Source organism: Mugil cephalus, chromosome 19 (genome assembly GCF_022458985.1).
Source record: "Mugil cephalus isolate CIBA_MC_2020 chromosome 19, CIBA_Mcephalus_1.1, whole genome shotgun sequence".
NCBI lineage: Eukaryota > Metazoa > Chordata > Actinopteri > Mugiliformes > Mugilidae > Mugil > Mugil cephalus.
This window is the reverse complement of record NC_061788.1, coordinates 23,298,396-23,316,599: the sequence shown is the minus strand read 5'-3', so window position 1 is coordinate 23,316,599 and position 18,204 is coordinate 23,298,396. Positions and strand designations below refer to the sequence as shown.

General features: G+C 41.2%; 1 protein-coding gene across 1 annotated transcript in view; it reads left to right on the top strand.

Annotated features, from left to right (window-relative positions):
- The first annotated feature begins 12,383 nt into the window (after positions 1-12,383).
- LOC124996845 (stromelysin-3-like) overlaps positions 12,384-18,204 on the top strand; it is a 70,540-nt gene continuing 64,719 nt past the window's right edge. Inside the window, exon 1 of the mRNA XM_047570185.1 lies at positions 12,384-12,766. Within this exon, the coding sequence (XP_047426141.1) occupies positions 12,662-12,766 (105 nt within the window). The 5' untranslated portion in view covers positions 12,384-12,661. The remainder of the gene's footprint in view (positions 12,767-18,204) is intronic.

Sequence of the window (18,204 nt, the reverse complement as noted above, 5' to 3'; positions counted from 1 at the left end):
CCTCCTGAGTATCCTCAGAAAGTGGAGCCTTTGCTGGGCTTTCTTCACAACTGCTGAGGTGTTGGAGCTCCTCAGCAGTTGTGAAGAAAGCCCAGACAACTGGATACAACAGTCTGCGTCCATGTGCACACCCAGGAACTTGAAGCAGTGCACCCTCTCCACAGACTCCCCATTAATGCAGATGGGCTGCAGGTCAGTCTTCCTCCTCCTGTAGTCCACAATCATCCTTTGTTTTGGAGGTGTTGAGGACCCCCTCCCTGTAGGCAGTCTCGTCACCACCAGAGATTAGTCCCACTAAGGTGTTGTCGTCTGCAAATTTAACAATGATGTTGTCTGGGTGGGTGCTGACATAGTCATGGGTGTACAGAGTGTAGAGCAGAGGACACAGCCCTGTGTGGAGCTGATGTTGTGACTGAGGGCTGTTGTTAGATGGGGCCCGACTCTGACTGTCTGTGCCCGGTTGGAGAGAATGTCTGTAATGCAGTAGCAGGTGGTGGCAATGTCCAGCAGTTTTTCTGTCGGTCTGTTCGGTATGTATGGTATGGTGTTAAAGGCAGAGCAAAAGTGAACAAAGAGCAGTCTGACATAGCATCCCTGTTGTTCCAGATGGGAGATGGTGGTGTGAAGCACTATGCAGATGGCATCCTCTGTTGATCTGTTCGCTCTGTATGCAAATTGAAGTGGGAGTCGCAGCCTCAGCCTGATCAATAACTTCAGCACCAGACAGTGCCACAACAGATTTCAACACAACAGAAGATGGCGAAACAGGCTCTCGCTCCAAATAGGGCTTCAACATGTTGACATGATAGAGTTGATTTCACCTTTGGCGATCCAGGGTAGCGACCACATAGTCACGTTCACTGACTTTTTCCCGGACAAAATACAGCTCACTATAACGTGCCTGCAACGATGAACCAGGGATGAGCAATAACACCAACACTTTGTCACCGGGACGGAAGCTATGGCTCTGAGCACCTTTATCAAACCAACGCTTTTCATTCTGCCTTGTGCAACAGCCATGCTCTCTTTAGCAAGCCTACAGGCACGATAGAGCTTTGAACGAAAATCACACACATAGTCAAGCAGATTCTGCGGTTCTGCACTACCAACCCACTTTTCATGATGCAGCTTGTGTGTCACAATTTGTTCAGGGAAACAATTCTTAAAGTCCTCCATAAGCACCAACGCACACAGGGCAACAAAATCAGAAACATGCAGAGAACGGCACAAACGATCAAACAACTCCCTTCTCATTACCAAATTCCATGTATGTCTGTTCTTCTGACTTCCCAAAGTGACGAAACTTCTGGCGATATGCCTCGGGCACCAACTTGCATGCCCTCAGTACCTCCTCTTTAACACGATCATAATCCAGGCTCAGATCTGACTCTAAAGATGCGTAAGCATCCTGGGCCTTGCCTGTGAACACACATTGCAAAGGCAGAGGCCACACACACTTGGGCCAATGCAAGGTGGTAGCTACATGTTCAAACAGGGTGAAATACTTTCCTTTCCTTTGGACGACTCTGCCTCTTCGTTTCCTCTTGCATCTTCTGCACCTCCAGCTCACTAAACAATTCTTTCTCACAGGACACAGGAACGTCAAGAACCCTTGCCAAAGAAATTAACTGCTCTTTAGTGCAAGAATGGAACTGCCCCAGCATCGGATGAGCAACAAACTCCTCAGCATCAAACTCCATCATGAAACGAACCACACCGACCAGACAAGGGCGAGAACAAAAACAAACAACCCACAAATCTACTACCTCAAAATACCACCCAGGAGGACAAAAACAGCAGCACCAAAAAAAAGAAACACGGTGCACAAGTGTGCCGGTGAAAACAAACAACCACACTAGGATGTCTATGCACACAGCAATTCACACAAAACAGCCTATCCTGAATGACAGTGACAACACCCAAGTCACGACACACACAGCGTGCACAAACAAACCAAGAAAACACAAGCCAACAACAAAAGGCACACAACAAAGTCATCCAGATACAGCCCACTACTTGCAGGCACTGGCACTCACAGTTAGAATCAACAAAAAAAATTGAAGACCCGACATAAAACAGACGAGCCCCCAAATATATTACGGGCCGTGACAGCAGCCTCCACCTCACCAGATTACCTGCAGGAAGGATAGAGAGAGAGAGAGAGAGAGACGAATCAGTCTGACAGGGTGGAGAAAGAGAGGGAGAAAGAGAGGGAGAAAGCGAGACATACGTACAGCCCGACCTCCTAGCCAACACGTGAGATGGAGTACTGACTTCAATTCAGCATGGTTAAGGTCCCCTGTGATGTGCACTGCGTCAGGATGAGAGCTCTGCTGGCTGCTGACTGCTCTGTGTAGCTCCCCCAGAGCTTTGTTTACCATGTTTACGGCCATTACCATGACAATGGCAAACTCATGGGGTAGATAGACGGGTCTGCATATCACAGTCAAATATTCCAAGTCCGGGGAACAATGTCTGTCTACAGTCTGTGCATTTCTGCACCAGCTGTCATTGGTATAGATGCACAACCCCCCTCCTCTGCTCTTACCAGAGTCGCTGTTCCTGTCGTGGCGATGGACCATGTGACCTGCTAGCTCGATAGCTGAGTCCAGTGTGGATTATTGTAGCCTCATTTTTGTCTCATCTCATCGATCCTATTCCCAATAGATCTGGCGTTCGAGAGGCAAAGGCTGGGAAGCGGCAGTTTAAATGGTCGTCTCTTTAGCTGCACTAGCGGGCCAGCCCTGTAGCCTCGCTTTTGCTTCCTTTGTTTTTGGCTCCTCTTGGGCTTGCCGCCAGGGAGAACCACCCACGGAGACCCTGGAGTCCTGACTATATCCTCTGGTATATTGCGGAAGGGGTGATATTCTGACGTGATCGAGATCGTCAAACCACAGCGGAATCCCAGCCTGGATAGATCCTGGCAGCTGTATGTAGACCTCGCCCCACAGACTATGTTTCCACAATACAAAACGTACAAACAGACTAAACAAAACACTGAGAGTGGAGAGCCGTGGGCCACTGCGTCTCTGCCACCATCTTGTTCTGAATCCCTGGTTTTGCCTTGTATCTCCACGGCCTAGCCTTCAGCTTAGCACCAGCTCTGCAAACGCAGTAAGGCTTCCTAAGCTCAGCTGGAATTGGATGTTTAACTCCATGCTGAGTCCTCTGGAGCACAAGGGGGTCCACCCTCATGTACACAAACTTGTCTATCGGTAAATGGAAAGAAAAAAAAGTAATAAATACTATAAAGAAGAAAGTCTATGGTAAATACAACAAACACCTACACAGAATAGACATAAATACTATAAACAGACTGAAAAACAATGGCGTAACACGGAGTTACTCGGCGCTGGCGCTCTAGGCTGCACTGTCAGGTATGAAGAGTGCATCCCTCATGCGGTTCAGCCACTGTAGAGTCCGATGGTCAGATTCCAGATAGAAGTGCCATCCCAACGGATATCGGAGGGTGATGATGGCCCACTTCATCGCCAAGCACTTCTTTTCCGCTGTTGAGTACCTTGTCTCTCTGTCGAGCACCTTCCGACTTAGAAACACTACTGGTCTCCTCTTTCCTTCCACCTCCTGCAGCAACACTGCTCTCAGGCCCACTCCTGAAGTGTCTGTCTGCAGGATGAAAGGCTTCTCAAAGTCAGGACTGTAGAGGACTGGGTGAGTGCAGATGGCTTCCTTGAGGGCCCTGAAGGTTCTGTCACACTCATCAGTCCATGGAACCTTGCTTGGAGCAGAGGATTTGGTTAGATCATTCAGCACAACCCGAGTAAGCCTGGGTAAGTTGAGCTCGCTTCGTGATACAGGCTTCGGATCTCCAGAGGACTCCACAGACGACACAACATCTCAACAGATGATGAGTGAGCAACACTTTCCAATGTGTTTTATTGACTTTAGTGTGATGCTCAAGCAAGATGTGATTTAACTATTAATCTAGAGATGATAACAGATTCAAAAAGAAGACCTCCAGAGGACCACAGCTAAAGACAGAAACCCAACAGTCAAGTAAGAAACATTTAGTCCTGCATTGTTGTTGATTTTCTGTCAATTTCAAAGTAGGTGTGTCTGTGTCTGTGTGAAAAAATGCTTAAACACTGTTACTGAACTCTATTTGGCTCTCAACGAAGGCGGTTGCATTTTTCCTCTCCCTCTTCTCTCCCTTATCGTCCCTGCTTTGCTCCTCTCGTGTTGTCTGTCTACTGTCTATACTTTTGAGAGACTCTCTCTGCACTGCTCTCCAAACTACAAAATCATGGAATTGATAAACTGGTTTCTCAGCGCAATTGACACAATTTCGATAAGAAGCCTACGTTTGGGAGAGCTGGACTGACCTGCCAGAACGTTCGCAGCTAGCCACACTATGGACGGGTGGGAGAGGTAGTGGGTCGTGTGTCTGGCAGCTCTTTCTGTGGAGGACATTGAGGACATCGACCTATTTGGAACCATTATTTCAGGTCTTTTGCTGATTGGATTAGGCATTGCCCTGATTTATTGAGGAAATAAAAAAAAAAAAAAATAAAATAAATTAAAAAAATGGTGACTGCCGTCCAAAGCCCCACAAAGCTGCAGGAAATGATTGAAGCGCAAGGGGGGGCAAGTGCATTTAAGACTTAAATGAGGCAAACATCCATAAAAATCTGATAACTGTCCAGGTCAAGAAAATTAAACTTTTTTTTAAAACATTAGAGTAATGAAAGTGAAAAGGTTTCCTGTCCAGAATTTTAACAGTTTTTTTGAAGAGAGACTTGATGGGTATTAATATACTTTCTCTTCTGTGTATCAACGTTGTAAAGCAATAATTTATGTGTGATAATATCATGGCATGCATATAAACTTTAGCCGTCTTGGAGGTAAGAAATGGTCTTAAATCATAGAAATTTGATAGCTTGAGTCCAATTATGTTTGTGATTTTTTTAACATGTGCTTTAAATGATAATTTTGTGTCAAAGACCACTCCAAGATATTTAAACTCTACATCAAGGCTCTCTCCATTGACCGCTACAGATGGTTGATCGCCCTCTGCTGACTGACGAAAGAAAAACATGCATATAGTCTATTAAGGTGCAAACAAGATTCATTAAGCCAATGAGATACAGGTGCCAAGGCTGCTGATAATTTTACATCAGCTTCTTGTTTCGTTCTTACATGTACATATAGCACTGTATCATCAGCATATGACTGCAGACTAAGATTTGGACAGGCTTTAGGTAAATCATTTACATAGAGACTGAACAGAATCGGTCCCAAGATGGAACCTTGGGGTACGCCAGTTAAACAGCGGCTGTAAGGTGACATTGAGTTTCCGATCTGAACAATCTGTTTTCTTTCTGACACATACGATCTCATCCAGCAGAGTGTGCTCTCGGAAAAGTTAAAAAGGGACAGTTTTGAAATAAGTACATTATGATTTAATGAATCGAAAGCTCTTTTCAAGTCCAGGAAGACAGCTCCTACATAACCACCCTGATCTGGGCTGGAGAAACGTTTCCAGTTGATTTTCCTAGAGCATAGGATGAAGTTATGATCAGAGAGCCCAGACATGAGATTATATGTTTTACTGATCCTATCAGGTTTATTTGTGAATATTAAATCAGTTGTTGTTTTAGATTTATTGTTGTTGTTGTTGTTTTAGATTTATTAGTTTCCCCCCGTCCTGTTCCCCTGTCTCTTCTAAACACAGTGTATCCTGATATGTTGATGGCAGCTGTTGGTGATGAATGAGTTAACCAACTTTCAGATATGCCCAATATATCAATGTTGGGAGGACCTGCTACATTAACTGCGGAGGAAGGTGTTTGGTAGGGGGTGTGTCGTGTGAACAGTCAATCGGTGGTTGTGCACTGGACGGCTAGTAGAGTGAGGTTGATGTTCAGAGACAGAAGACGGGACCCTTTGTAATTTAAGTAAAGACGGTCTCGTTTGAAAAGGTCTGATCTACTGAGGAAAGTGGTGAAGTTATCCATGTATGGAACGCCAGCGCTGGTACAGTAGCCTTTTAGCCAGACATGAAGCTGCCGGAGTCGGCTAAACTTTACGTCGCTGCCAGAGCTATAGAGTAAAACAGAGTTGTGACATGCTTTGTTGTCGCTGCTAGGGCTGTCACATGGTTCATGTAACCCTCAATAGTTCCAAACAAACCGCAAGTTATCACTGATTTGTATGGGACAGAGTGAGCTATTGCATGGTAAATATCAAAATAAAACAACACACACATTTTGTTTTTTAACCGTTTTTGCACTATTGTATGTATGTTGGTGTCAATTATGCTTTTGAGCTGTAGGGTTTACAATTGAAAGTACTGCATTGATAATAAACTTTTGGAGGGAAAAGTTTTTGTTAGCTTGGCTAGGTTACTTATGTGAGCAATGCTAACTTTACAAGGTTGGTTCTGTATTTGCAGTTAAACAAGTTACCATTTTTTTTTTACTATAATTGGACTATTATTATTGTTGCACTCTTAGTACTTATCTGTTTTGTGAAATGTCAGCTTTTCCAAAGTACGTTTTATCTCTATTACCAAGTTTAGTTATTTTAAAAGGACATGTAGGAGACTAAAGGACATTTAGTTCTTTTTGTATGACATGCATCAGAACCATGGAGACTTCAAGATGGAGCCATGTATCAGATCTATCAAACAACCGCTAATTGTGTTTGAATATGATCAGTCAAAATCTAACTCTACAAGCAATTATTCACACTTGAAATTTATGTTAGAGCTGATGGACTGGAATAAGTATGACTGGTACAAAAGTTGTTAAATAAACAAGATTTTTATTAAAAAAATATTGAAACAAGAACAATTGTTTGTGTGTGTGTGTGTGCAAGAAAAAATGAATAGGAATAATAATAAATTATATATATTGTTATTACCATGCACAATATATTATTATTATTATGATTACCATTAATAATAATAATAATAATAATAATAATAATAATAATAATAAAGAATAATAAGAACAAACTACAACAATAACCATTAACGAACAAACAAAGTGGGGCAATGAAACCATAAACACACACAGACAGCTCTGGAAAAGGGGAAAGAATGTCCTCACAGTCGCCTCACTCAAGACTGCCTGGAAAAGGGCTCCTGCATGTGTCTCGGGACGAGGCTAAAAGCTGGTGGCATAAATGGACAGATTGTAAAGGTGAAGGCAGGGTCACAAGATCTTGCTTTGTTTAAGGGTCCTCAATGAAAACTTCAAACCAATACACAAGCAAACAAGACCTTTTATGGCCGTTCCATTCACACCCTTCTCATGCTTTTCATCTGTGTCCTGTAAAAAACTAAACAGGATCAGGGAGAATGGTTAGATAAGACAGCAGGTAGTGCTTAATCTATACTTGATATAATACATTCCCGGCATCATATCAGTGGGCGGAGATAGACTGCTAGATAAACAGATAGACAAATGACCCCCCCACCATCCCCCTGATTGACATTAGTGCTTAGGGAGAAGCCTGTGATCTTTGATATTGCCAGGGGCCAGTCACTCCAGGGCCGGTGTCCAAGCGGCCACTTTAACAGGGACAGGAACCAGTCTGCCAGGAACCAGTGTGCCAGATGCCAGGCAGTCAGGGGCCACTCATCCAGGAACCAGTGTGCCAGGGGTCATTCATGACAAGGCCAGTATGGATGACCTGCTGTGGGAATTGAAGAAGGAAAGAAATATGAGGATAAAAGCAGAGAGGGCTCTAGCACGACAAAAAAGGATCAATTTGGCACTTAAAAGGAGAAACAACAACCTTCAAAAAAAGTTTACTTCAACATTCAATCAGGACCTGATTCATGCACTCAGCCAAAAGAAAAAAGGGGTGATTCGGTGGGGCAATGAGACCATCAAAAAGGCAGTTCAAATTCGATTTACAGCAGGCACAACAGGATACAAAACCTTATTATAGGTTATTATTATTGTAGTAGTAGTTATAGCAGCAGCAGAAGTAAAACAGCTAGTATTTAAGTGATAGTAGCAATAACAGCAGTAGCATTTTAGTATTAGCAGTAGTGGTAGTATTTTGGTAATGTTTTAAAACCTAACGATCAAAAGAACTTTACATAATGTCACCTGACAACAAAAGGTTAACGGACTTTAGTGAAATTATCTCGCGTTAGCCTCCGTTACCAAGCTTTAAGCTAGGTCCCTAAATCCATGACATTTTTAACATTAACATCGATATTTCATGAAAACCAAATGTAAAAATAATGATGTCTAAGAGTATACCTCTCATAGCTAATGCTTAAAAATAAAAAAAAATAAAAAAAAACCGTTTAAAATGCCGTTATTTCATCAATTTACCAGTAATTGTTCATGACGAGCAATTGAGATCAACGGAGCTCCGTCCCTTGTTTGGAACTATTGGTCCCTCCATAAGTGTCGTCCGTCATTTTTTTTTTTACAACGGGAGTCAATGGAAGTGTCGTAACTCTGTTTTACTCTATAGCTCTGGTCGCCGCATGATGGAGGGGGGAGGGGCCCGGAGACTACACATCGTTTGTTCAGTTGAATGATGTTGTCAATTAGGCGAGTGCAATCGTTCCTGAGCTTTATGAACTGCTGGTGTTTGAGGTCATTATTACCGCACAGATGAGCCACAACAGTACGAAAGGAGGGATGATTTTGCAGTAGCTGAGGAATATTGCAGTTTAATTGATTTGTGCAAGCACCGGGATGACATGGCATAACACACTTGTTGATTTGGATATGGCGGACCATGGAGGACCATGGAGGATCCGACCAATATGACCAGTCAACGCTGCATGCTGTGAAGTCTCAGTGTAACTGACCAACTGCACTGGATTGTAAGAACTGTTTACTCCTGCATTTCAAAAGCATGTTCTATTTTATGCAGAGAAAATAAAAAATTGTTTGTTTAATGCAAGACTAGTTTTCATTCAAGTAGGTAGTTGTCTTAAATCTAGAACAGTGCCACTATTGCAGAGCTTACAGTAAGTTAAATGTACTTGAATTACTTGAGATGAATAATGATTACTATTATTATGATACAATGAGTAAAAAATTAGTATTTCCAGCTAACTTTAAGACATATTTTATCCAAAAAATGCTTAAATAATCACTTTCTAATCTTATTTCAAGTTGGTGCTGGTCTAAAATCTAGGACAATGTCACTATTGTGCAATTTCCCAGTTTGGGATTAATAATCAATCGATCAATCAATCAATCAATCAATCAATCAATCAATCAATCAATCTATCTATCTATCTATCTATCTATCTATCTATCTATCTATCTATCTATCTATCTATCTATCTATCTATCTATCTATCTATCTATCTATCTATCTATCTATCTATCTATCTATCTATCTATCAACTTATAATGAGTTAAATACACTTGAAATAAGGGGGATGACATAAACAGTGAAAAAACAAAAAGCTACTTTTGAGCATTACAAGCTTATTATGATACACACCACTTTCTAATACTAGTAAAATATAGCTCAAAATAATTTCAAGACCACTTCTATCTCAAAAGTCCTAAATATCGCATCTTATATCAAGAAATCTTGACAAGCTCATTTTTTACTAGTTCCATTGGCAGAATTGTTTTGCTTATTTCAAGCAAAAAAGTCTTGTATTTGTTTTTTTTTGTTTGTTTGTTTTTTGGAGGGGCATTTTTTCCAGTGTGTAAACTGGAACAAGGACTGTAATCAGAAAGTCGAATTTGGAGCATAGCTCGATTAAGCTCTGCATGTGAACGCACCGACTGTGTGTGATTATCAAAGCTTAAACACTTTGATAACTGTTACTGAAGAATGTATTGAATATTTTAAGGAAGATGACAACCTTTACAATCTTGGAAGAAGAGGACTAAATATCAAGACAGCAAGCTAGCAGAAGACAAGTAAGAGACATTATCAAAGACTGTACTGTATCTTTATGAGTTCAATTTGTCTTGATTCATGTTCACATCTTACAGATGTTTTCTTTGCGTGTGTATTTGCAGACAGCTTTGAAGATCATCACTGCCCTCCCACTTAACTGTACTTTGTCACATGAGCCTGCATCCCCTTTTATCCTTTTTTATGATCTTGTCTCCCACACTTGAGATTGAAAGGTCATAGGTTGTTGTAAAAAATAAATACTGGAAAAAAAGGAATGTTTGTGGTAGGTGTGCTCCTTCTATATAATATTGACCAACACATGCACAGATAATTTCATGTGACACACAGGTGACTTGTGTGATTACAGCTCCTCAATATCAGAGCTCTGGTCATGGGTTTTTATTCCCATGTTGAGAGAGATGGTACTCCCGGCAGTAGCCCCTGTGGCCCTTTCAAAATTTCCCAGAGGGACTTTTTAGTTTTCATCTTCCTCCTTTTTTTGTCCCTTAACTTGTCCTACAACCTTAAGAGCTGTAGGACAAGTTATATATCAAAATGTGCGGTTCGATCGGGATTGATGTGCTATTAGTTTTTGCTACGAAATAAGCTGCAAAAAAATTTCCATTGAAATTAATGGGATTGGCAAAAAAAAGAGCAAAAAAGAGGAGTTTTTCAAATGTCTACTACTCAGGCATACTTTCACCTAGAGACTTGACTCTAATGCAAAGATTTCCTGCAAAGATTTTCATCAGGAGAGAAGCAGAAGGGACTCCTTTTTTAAACTCGCTTGTGTTTGCAAAATATTTACTCTAGAAAGACCCAAAATATATCAAAATCTTCAGGAAGGTCTTATGATGCCCATGGTTTGCGTGTTCTTCCAATAGGAGCTAAGAAAAATATTGAGGAGGAGCACGCTAGTGAAGCTATGGAGCCTGCTGCGGTTGAACACAAAGATGCTAATGATCGAGATCGAGGAATCCGGGAGCGATGTTAACCCAAGTATTCTTTTGGCTTTGAGCAAGATCACTGACAACATTACAAAGTCATTGGATGCTAAAATTAACACTTTGCTTGCTGCTGTACGTGAACAAACATCATAGATGCAGGCTTTGGATGCCACGACACGGATCTCAGTCATGGAAGATATAATGGATATGTTGCATGCTAAAGTGACAAAACTTGAGAAACAAATAACCGACATGGCAGATAGTGAAGATGATTTGGAGAACTGCAGCCGCAGATATAACCTCCGCCTGGTCGGGCTGCCCGAGGGCACGGAGGGCAAGGATGCAGTCACTTTCACGGAGACATGGCTCCCCTCCCATTTTAATTTCACAACTAAATCCGGGAAGATCAAGTCAACGCAATCAACGCTTCTTAGCACTGACGGTGGGCACTAACTAATGCACCACATCCATCATCAGGAAACTTCACAATAAACTTCACTGATAAACAATGAGTGATGGCTGCAGCCCAGCACCTTGATACAGAGCTGATCCAGCCAGATGACAAGCTTATGTCATTTGAACAGCTTACTAACAATTACAAATTGTCCAAACAAGGTATTTTTTTTATTTTTTTGCATTTGCAAATAAGGCATTATATAGCCTACATAGCACAACCCTTATTGTTTATAAGTGTATCTAAGCTCATTGTACCATGTGCTTAATGGTTTTTCTACTACTGATGTGCAGGGGGTCACAGGAGTGTCAAGACAAGTGGGATACCATTTGGTCTCTTGCAAAAACGATTTCAATCTGCACTTGGACAAGAGCAATACAACTTAAGATTTTTGATTACAATGTCTCCCCTCACTGCAGGCATTTATTCCAGCAGTCAACAAAAGACTGTATAATATTCTGACATTTGCAGCTAGGAAAAATATTCTTTTGCAGTTTTCCTTCTGTCTGCAGTGTATGAACTCCCCACCTCTACCACACGCCCAAATGCCACTCACTCCATTAAAGCATTAAAATATGACAGGAGGTGTCATTAACACAGAAGCTGTGGACTTAGTCACTTATCTTTACCCCACCATATGAACAAGTCTGCCAAAACATTATGACCACTCACACCATTACAGCATTACAATGGAATGGGGAGCCTTATTACGCGGGCTTTTCAAAATTTCCCAGAGGGAATTTTCTAGTTCTTATTCTTATTCTATTTTTAAGATCATTTTATTTTATGTTAACTCTTTGACTCTTATTCTTATGGCTATGTTTTTTCATATATATGTTCGTTGTTATCTTGGGACGCTTGAGCAAAACAATTTCCCCGTGGGAATCAATAAAGTAATCTTCAATCTTTAATCTGGAATATCCAAAACTGCAGATCAACTATGATTGGCTGCCTAGATAGATGAGGAGGAATCTTCCTATTGATGAATCCGCTGGTTGGACCACCCTTTCTTCTGTATTGTCCAATCACGGGATAGCATCTGTAGACAACGCGTGATCAAAGAGAGAGATTGAAATACCGATTGAAATATTTGGCACTATTCTATTGTATTCTGTAGTATTATATTCTGTATTTGGACTATATTTATATACAATGTATTTTCATGGGAAATATTCATTGGGAATGAAAGGGGTTAAATGACGCCTGTTGCACCTGATGAGCTCTTCGGAGCTCGTAAACTGTCATCTGAAGCTGACAAAGAAAGCCGCTGTAGGCTGTAAGGTTTGCAGCCGTTTTCAGCCTGCAGCATTCAGTTGAGCGGCAACCGTAGCGGAGCTTGTTCCTGTCTGCTCTATCTGCAGGTAACAGCTTCAGCTATAGATTCCAGCTACTCGAGAAGACGATGCAAGCTGTGGTGTTTTACGGCAGCATCTTGCTTTTCCACCTTTTCCTCTGTGTGCATTCTCTACCCGTACTCGACCGAAGGACCACCAAACAGCAGCTGCAGGTATGTCACACCCTGTCTTAAAAGTAAAACTTGAGAGTTGTCACAAACTGAGAATGTGGACTCAAACGACCCAATAATCAGCAGCGGGTAGGGTCAATAGTGAGTGGGGCAGAGAACAACACAATCTCATGGCAGTTCGTGAAACCATTTGATTCAGGTGAAATGTTGCTGTGCAGAATGTGTATGGAAGTGTACTATACATTTCATGGTTGGCTGTGTTAAGGTGACATGAAAACTATTTTATGTTCAGCAACAGAATATGGCGTGCGATTAAATACATCCTTTCAAAGATGTGGTGCAGATGTGAAACACAATGCAAGCTGAAATACATAAAAGTTATTAGTCTGTAATTTGCTGTGCTTGTTATGACGTTTCACATTCTTTTCCCCATGACTGCATGTAGCCTACACTCTTAGTGTACATTGGGACAGTCACTGTAAATTATTTTGTTATTTAAAATAATTTGTCCTGGCTGGTTTTAATTTGCTTTATAGGAGCAATGTGATTGTTGACATATCTATCTACGCTATGGAAAATTAACCCAGGAGACACTGATTCTATACTTGTAATGAGTAGGCATGTATTTGTCCTTATTTTGGAATGAACATTCCTTTTTCTTGCTGAAATACAGCATGAAAATCATATCTATGCTTCTTCATGGCAACATTTGTTTCAAGATTTCTGCAGTTTTAATGGATACCAGACTTACTTTCAGTGAACAGGATAATCAGACTGTGCAGGCAGAGACAAGTCATCTAACAAATGCTGGAGGTTAAATACTCAGCTTGTTTGCTGACTCAGGGGGAAAAGAAGAAAACAGATGATATCTAGAGATATCTAGGTGTGGATGTCAAGCAAGCAGAGAGCAATTGAAAACCTAACATTTGTTTTAAAACTGTATTGAGTGTCTGTCAGTAAGCCAGTCCTGCCAAACATGACAGCAGTGCAATACTGTTAGACCTCCTTATTCATGATATGATCCATCATATCCAATAGTCTAGTCCTAGTCTAATCTAAATCTGATGCCTGGTTTATCTGTTGGACCTGTATGTTGGCACTATATTGTTATCCATTTGTATAGGTGTCTCTGACTGTTGTATCTGTGTATCTGTAAAAATACAGGTAACAAATTCACTGACATCCACTTAAAAGTGGATGTTAGATTATATTTGCTCGTGTAGTTCTGCAAACATTTAATTATTTTCAACTCTACTTTTATTTTGAGTTAAACTGGGTACATCAAGTGAACAAGAGTCTTTGTTGTTCTCTCTCCTAAACCCTTCTAAGAGACATTTATTTTGCTTTGTGCCTCATTAATCTCAAGTTTGGATGTTTTTTTATCTTCCAAAGAGTGTTTTTGTATTATGGTGTTTTGTCAAATCAACTTCTGACCAGTTTTTGTTATTGCAAGTTGTGAAGTTAGTCATTCCAAATAATGTCATATCAGCATACCAGAGATCTTTTCATAACACCGTCTGTAACACAACAACTCCCTGTGTTTTGGTGATCCTGACTTGATGCCATGACTTCACTGGGAATTTCCAGACATCTGCTCACTGTGTGTGATTAAGTTTTGGTGAGGTTTGATGAATAGATTTATGTCTGTGGCGCTCATTTTTTTCAGCAATGTGCATGTTCGTACCTGTTTGCACCCACTGTGTTATCAGCTAATGCTCCCCCATGTAATAAATGCCACCTATTAGGTAAAGCTACAATGCTCCCTTTTGTAGATGGGCTCAGTAGTTGAGACGCAGCCGCCTCAGCATCTTGTGGCAACATGTTGGACCTGATGGTAGGATTACCCCAGCATACATCAGGCTTTGTTTCAGTTGCCAAGACAGTTGTCTAAGTTCTGTCACTCCTCTTAAATTGAACTGTCTGTCAACTCAGCCAAAACTGCGTATAAACCTCTGCATGCCAGTCAGACCCAGCACTCGGTCATTATTGAATTGAATTGAATTATTGTATGCATTTTATATAGTCAAGGAATGTCAAAAGACTTGACTGTGTTTTGATTTAGTGCAGAAAAGGTTAGTTTGATTTGTCCAGTTGTCATCATTATTTTTCCACATGGAGTTGCACAAAACCACAAACATTTCCTTGCATAATTCAGAATCATATCACTTTGCTTGAAACCAGAAAGTCTCTGAAGTGTAATCTGAGTTCAATAAACTATTTTATACATTTGAATCCTACTGGCTACTTTGCACTTTCAGCACATGAATTTTAACATTATTCAGTTATCCTACCAAATAACACTCCTGAGTTCCTGAGAGAAAACCAAAGGTGTTCTTTCATTAGCCCCTGTATTAGAGGGAATATCAGAAAGACAAAAAATGAAACCACCACACTCACAGTAAAGACTTTTTAAATAAAACGATTAACTGTTTTGTTGTATATTGAATGTATCTCTATGACAACTAAAACTCTAGCATCTGGACTACTCCACAAATGAAAATCAATGTTAGCTGAATTTAGAATCAAAGGAAAATTCAAAACAACCGTGGAACTGAAAGGACATATCACTTAGCGTATATTAGTGATTTTAACTTACTTAACTTTAACTTAATCACTGTCCCCACTGGCTTCTGTTACGGATGCAAGCAAAAAACTACAAAGACAATGATATAACCAACCAGTGCAATGACTAGAGCAAACTGCACAACAAGGTCATGCATGTGACATCAATGACAAGATTATATCACATTAACATGCATTTGCTGCCAACTGCGTAACTTGTTTAACAACGTTGCATGTGAATTCACTATAGTTTGCCCCCAATAGAAACTATTTGGTTAATGCTGTCCCTGGTCTTCATGTGTAGCATATCACCAGAGGAATCGCTCCGTAATATAATACTGAGGAACTCAATCTTTTGGAAATTTCTGAAATTCTAAATGTGACTCATCTCTCAGCAGAAAACCACCATCTTCTCCTGACAGCATAATTAATGGCTGGCTTTGGTAAATGGTCTTGCTCTTATATAGCGCTTTTCTACCTACTCAAAGGTACTCAAAGCGCTTTTTACAGTCAGAGACACATCCACCTATTCACTCACACAAGCACACACACATTCGCACACCAGTGCCAGTTGCACTGGGAGCAACTAGGGGTTCAGTGTCTTGCTCAAGGACACTTCGGCATATGGCACACTCGGGGGATCGAACCGCTAACCCTTCGGTTCATGGACAATCCGCTCTGAGCCATAGCCGCCTTTTGGCTTACCTGGTCATCTGAGTTCATTCTACAGATCTTTTTTTGAGGATGGGCAGCCAGACATTTATTGTCAAGCATCCAGATAATGGTCTCTCTATAATCTTTTTACATTAATTTTGAAGAGTTGCTCAAGTATGAAGTTCCCAGCGGGTTTCAAATTGTGAAGTATAATTAGGGGCTACGGGGCCTCGATTGTTATCCCAAGCGTTTCTTATTATTATTATTACTAGGGGCTGCGGGGCAACGCCTGAGCCTCCAGTCTACAGCAGCAAGCAGCGAGCCCCTATTGTTATCCTGCGTGTTTCTTCTTCTTTTTTTTTTTTTCTGTTTCCTCCCCATTTTTGTCCCTTAACTCGTCGCCCTACAGCTCAAAGAGTTATATATCAAAACGTGCGGCTCAATCGGGATTGGTGTGCTATTACTTTTCTTTCTGAAATACGAATTTTTGCGATAAACTGGATAAATTTCCCATTGGAAATGAATGGGACGGACGTAAAAAAGAACCCAAAAAAGACTGTTTTTCAAAGGTCTACTGCTCAGGCATACTTTCACCTACAGACTTTATTTAAACTTTAAAATGTAGACACAAGCCTTGTGTATTGGTGACTTAATCCTCGTTTTGATAGATCTTATTGTTGTTGATCAATCACTGTTCAATGACCATGATCTTTTTCTGTTTCCACGCTCGTCCTGGCCACAATTTACATACTAGACACACGATTTTTTCCACAGTTGTAGACAAACTTGTTGTGTCTCTCACAATGTGCTCGGTAAAACAATGAGACGTACAGAATTTAAACTGCGAGCCTCTGTTCACGGTAAAGTACCTGTCTGGTCTCCATTCACTCCAATGCAAAGATTTTCTGAGAAAAGGAGAAGGGACCTTTGTCTTTAACTCGCGAGTGTGTCCAAAATATTTACTCCAGGAGGACAAAAAACATATCGAAGTCTTCAGGAAGGTCTTACGATGCCCACGGTCTGCTTGCTTTTCTGATAGGAGCTACCGTTTTGTCACAGTAAGCCCAAATGTAAGACCAGCGAAAAGTGGGGAAATCAAGCTCTTTTCTGTGTCCCGGCTCCGCGTGCTTCCATTGTCACTGACGACCCCTATGAGTTGCCACGGCAACCCCTGAGCCGCAGCTCTGGGCCACAGCTGAGACCAATTCATTAATCAGATGTCTCTGCTGTTAATGCAGCTGATCCCTGTGTCCCATACATTAATGTTACAACACGCACCGACACACACACCTACCCACCCACACAGGTAGCTTTGGAATTACTCCTGGAATTAATCCTCACATACACACACACAGGCCCGCGCATGCGCGCCACACACATACACACACATGCACACACAAACACACAGGAAACTTTATGTTATTGCAATTACAGATACACTCAGGAAGAGTAGTAGGATGTACAAACATTATTCTCTCACACACAGGCTAACTGTGCTAACCGTATGCTAACTGTGCTAACTTACAACAACACACACTACACAGGTAACTTTGTGATTACAGTCACACACACATGCGTGCAAGCGCGCCCTCCTCACCGACACACACACTACACAGGTAACTTTGTGATTACAGTGACACACATACACGCACGCAAGCACGCCCTCCTCACCCACACACACACATACACTCAATACATGGGTAATTTTGTGATTACAGTTACACACACACGCAAGCGCACCCTCCTCACCCTCACCCACACGCACACAACACATGCACACACAAACACACAGGTAACTTTATGTTATTACAGTACACTCAGGAAGAGCACTTTAAACAATCTCTAAAGGATATAAGAGTTCAATTGGTCTTCTTAATATTGTCCTGTCTGATGTGTGAACCACACAGAATCTCACAAGTCCATCTCCTCCCAAGAACAGCTCTTCAGTTAGCTGTTACTGTCTGCAACAGAACTGTATTTGGCTTCCCTGTACTCGTCTTTATTGTATGGGAAGTTACAGAAGAAATGACTGTATCATTTGTCTCTTGTGGATTGTTCATGGGCTCAGTTTGCTCATCCTTATCGCACAACGTAGTGTGGTGCCTCCGTCCACACTTGCTGCATGAGACATTCTTGTTTTGGCAGAATTTAGCAACATGCAGTTGTCCCAAGGACACAAAACACCTCCCCGTTTTCTTTCATTTTTCCCTTTGTGCACTGACTGTATCATCTGTACACTTTTCAGATTTATGACTATTGCTGTC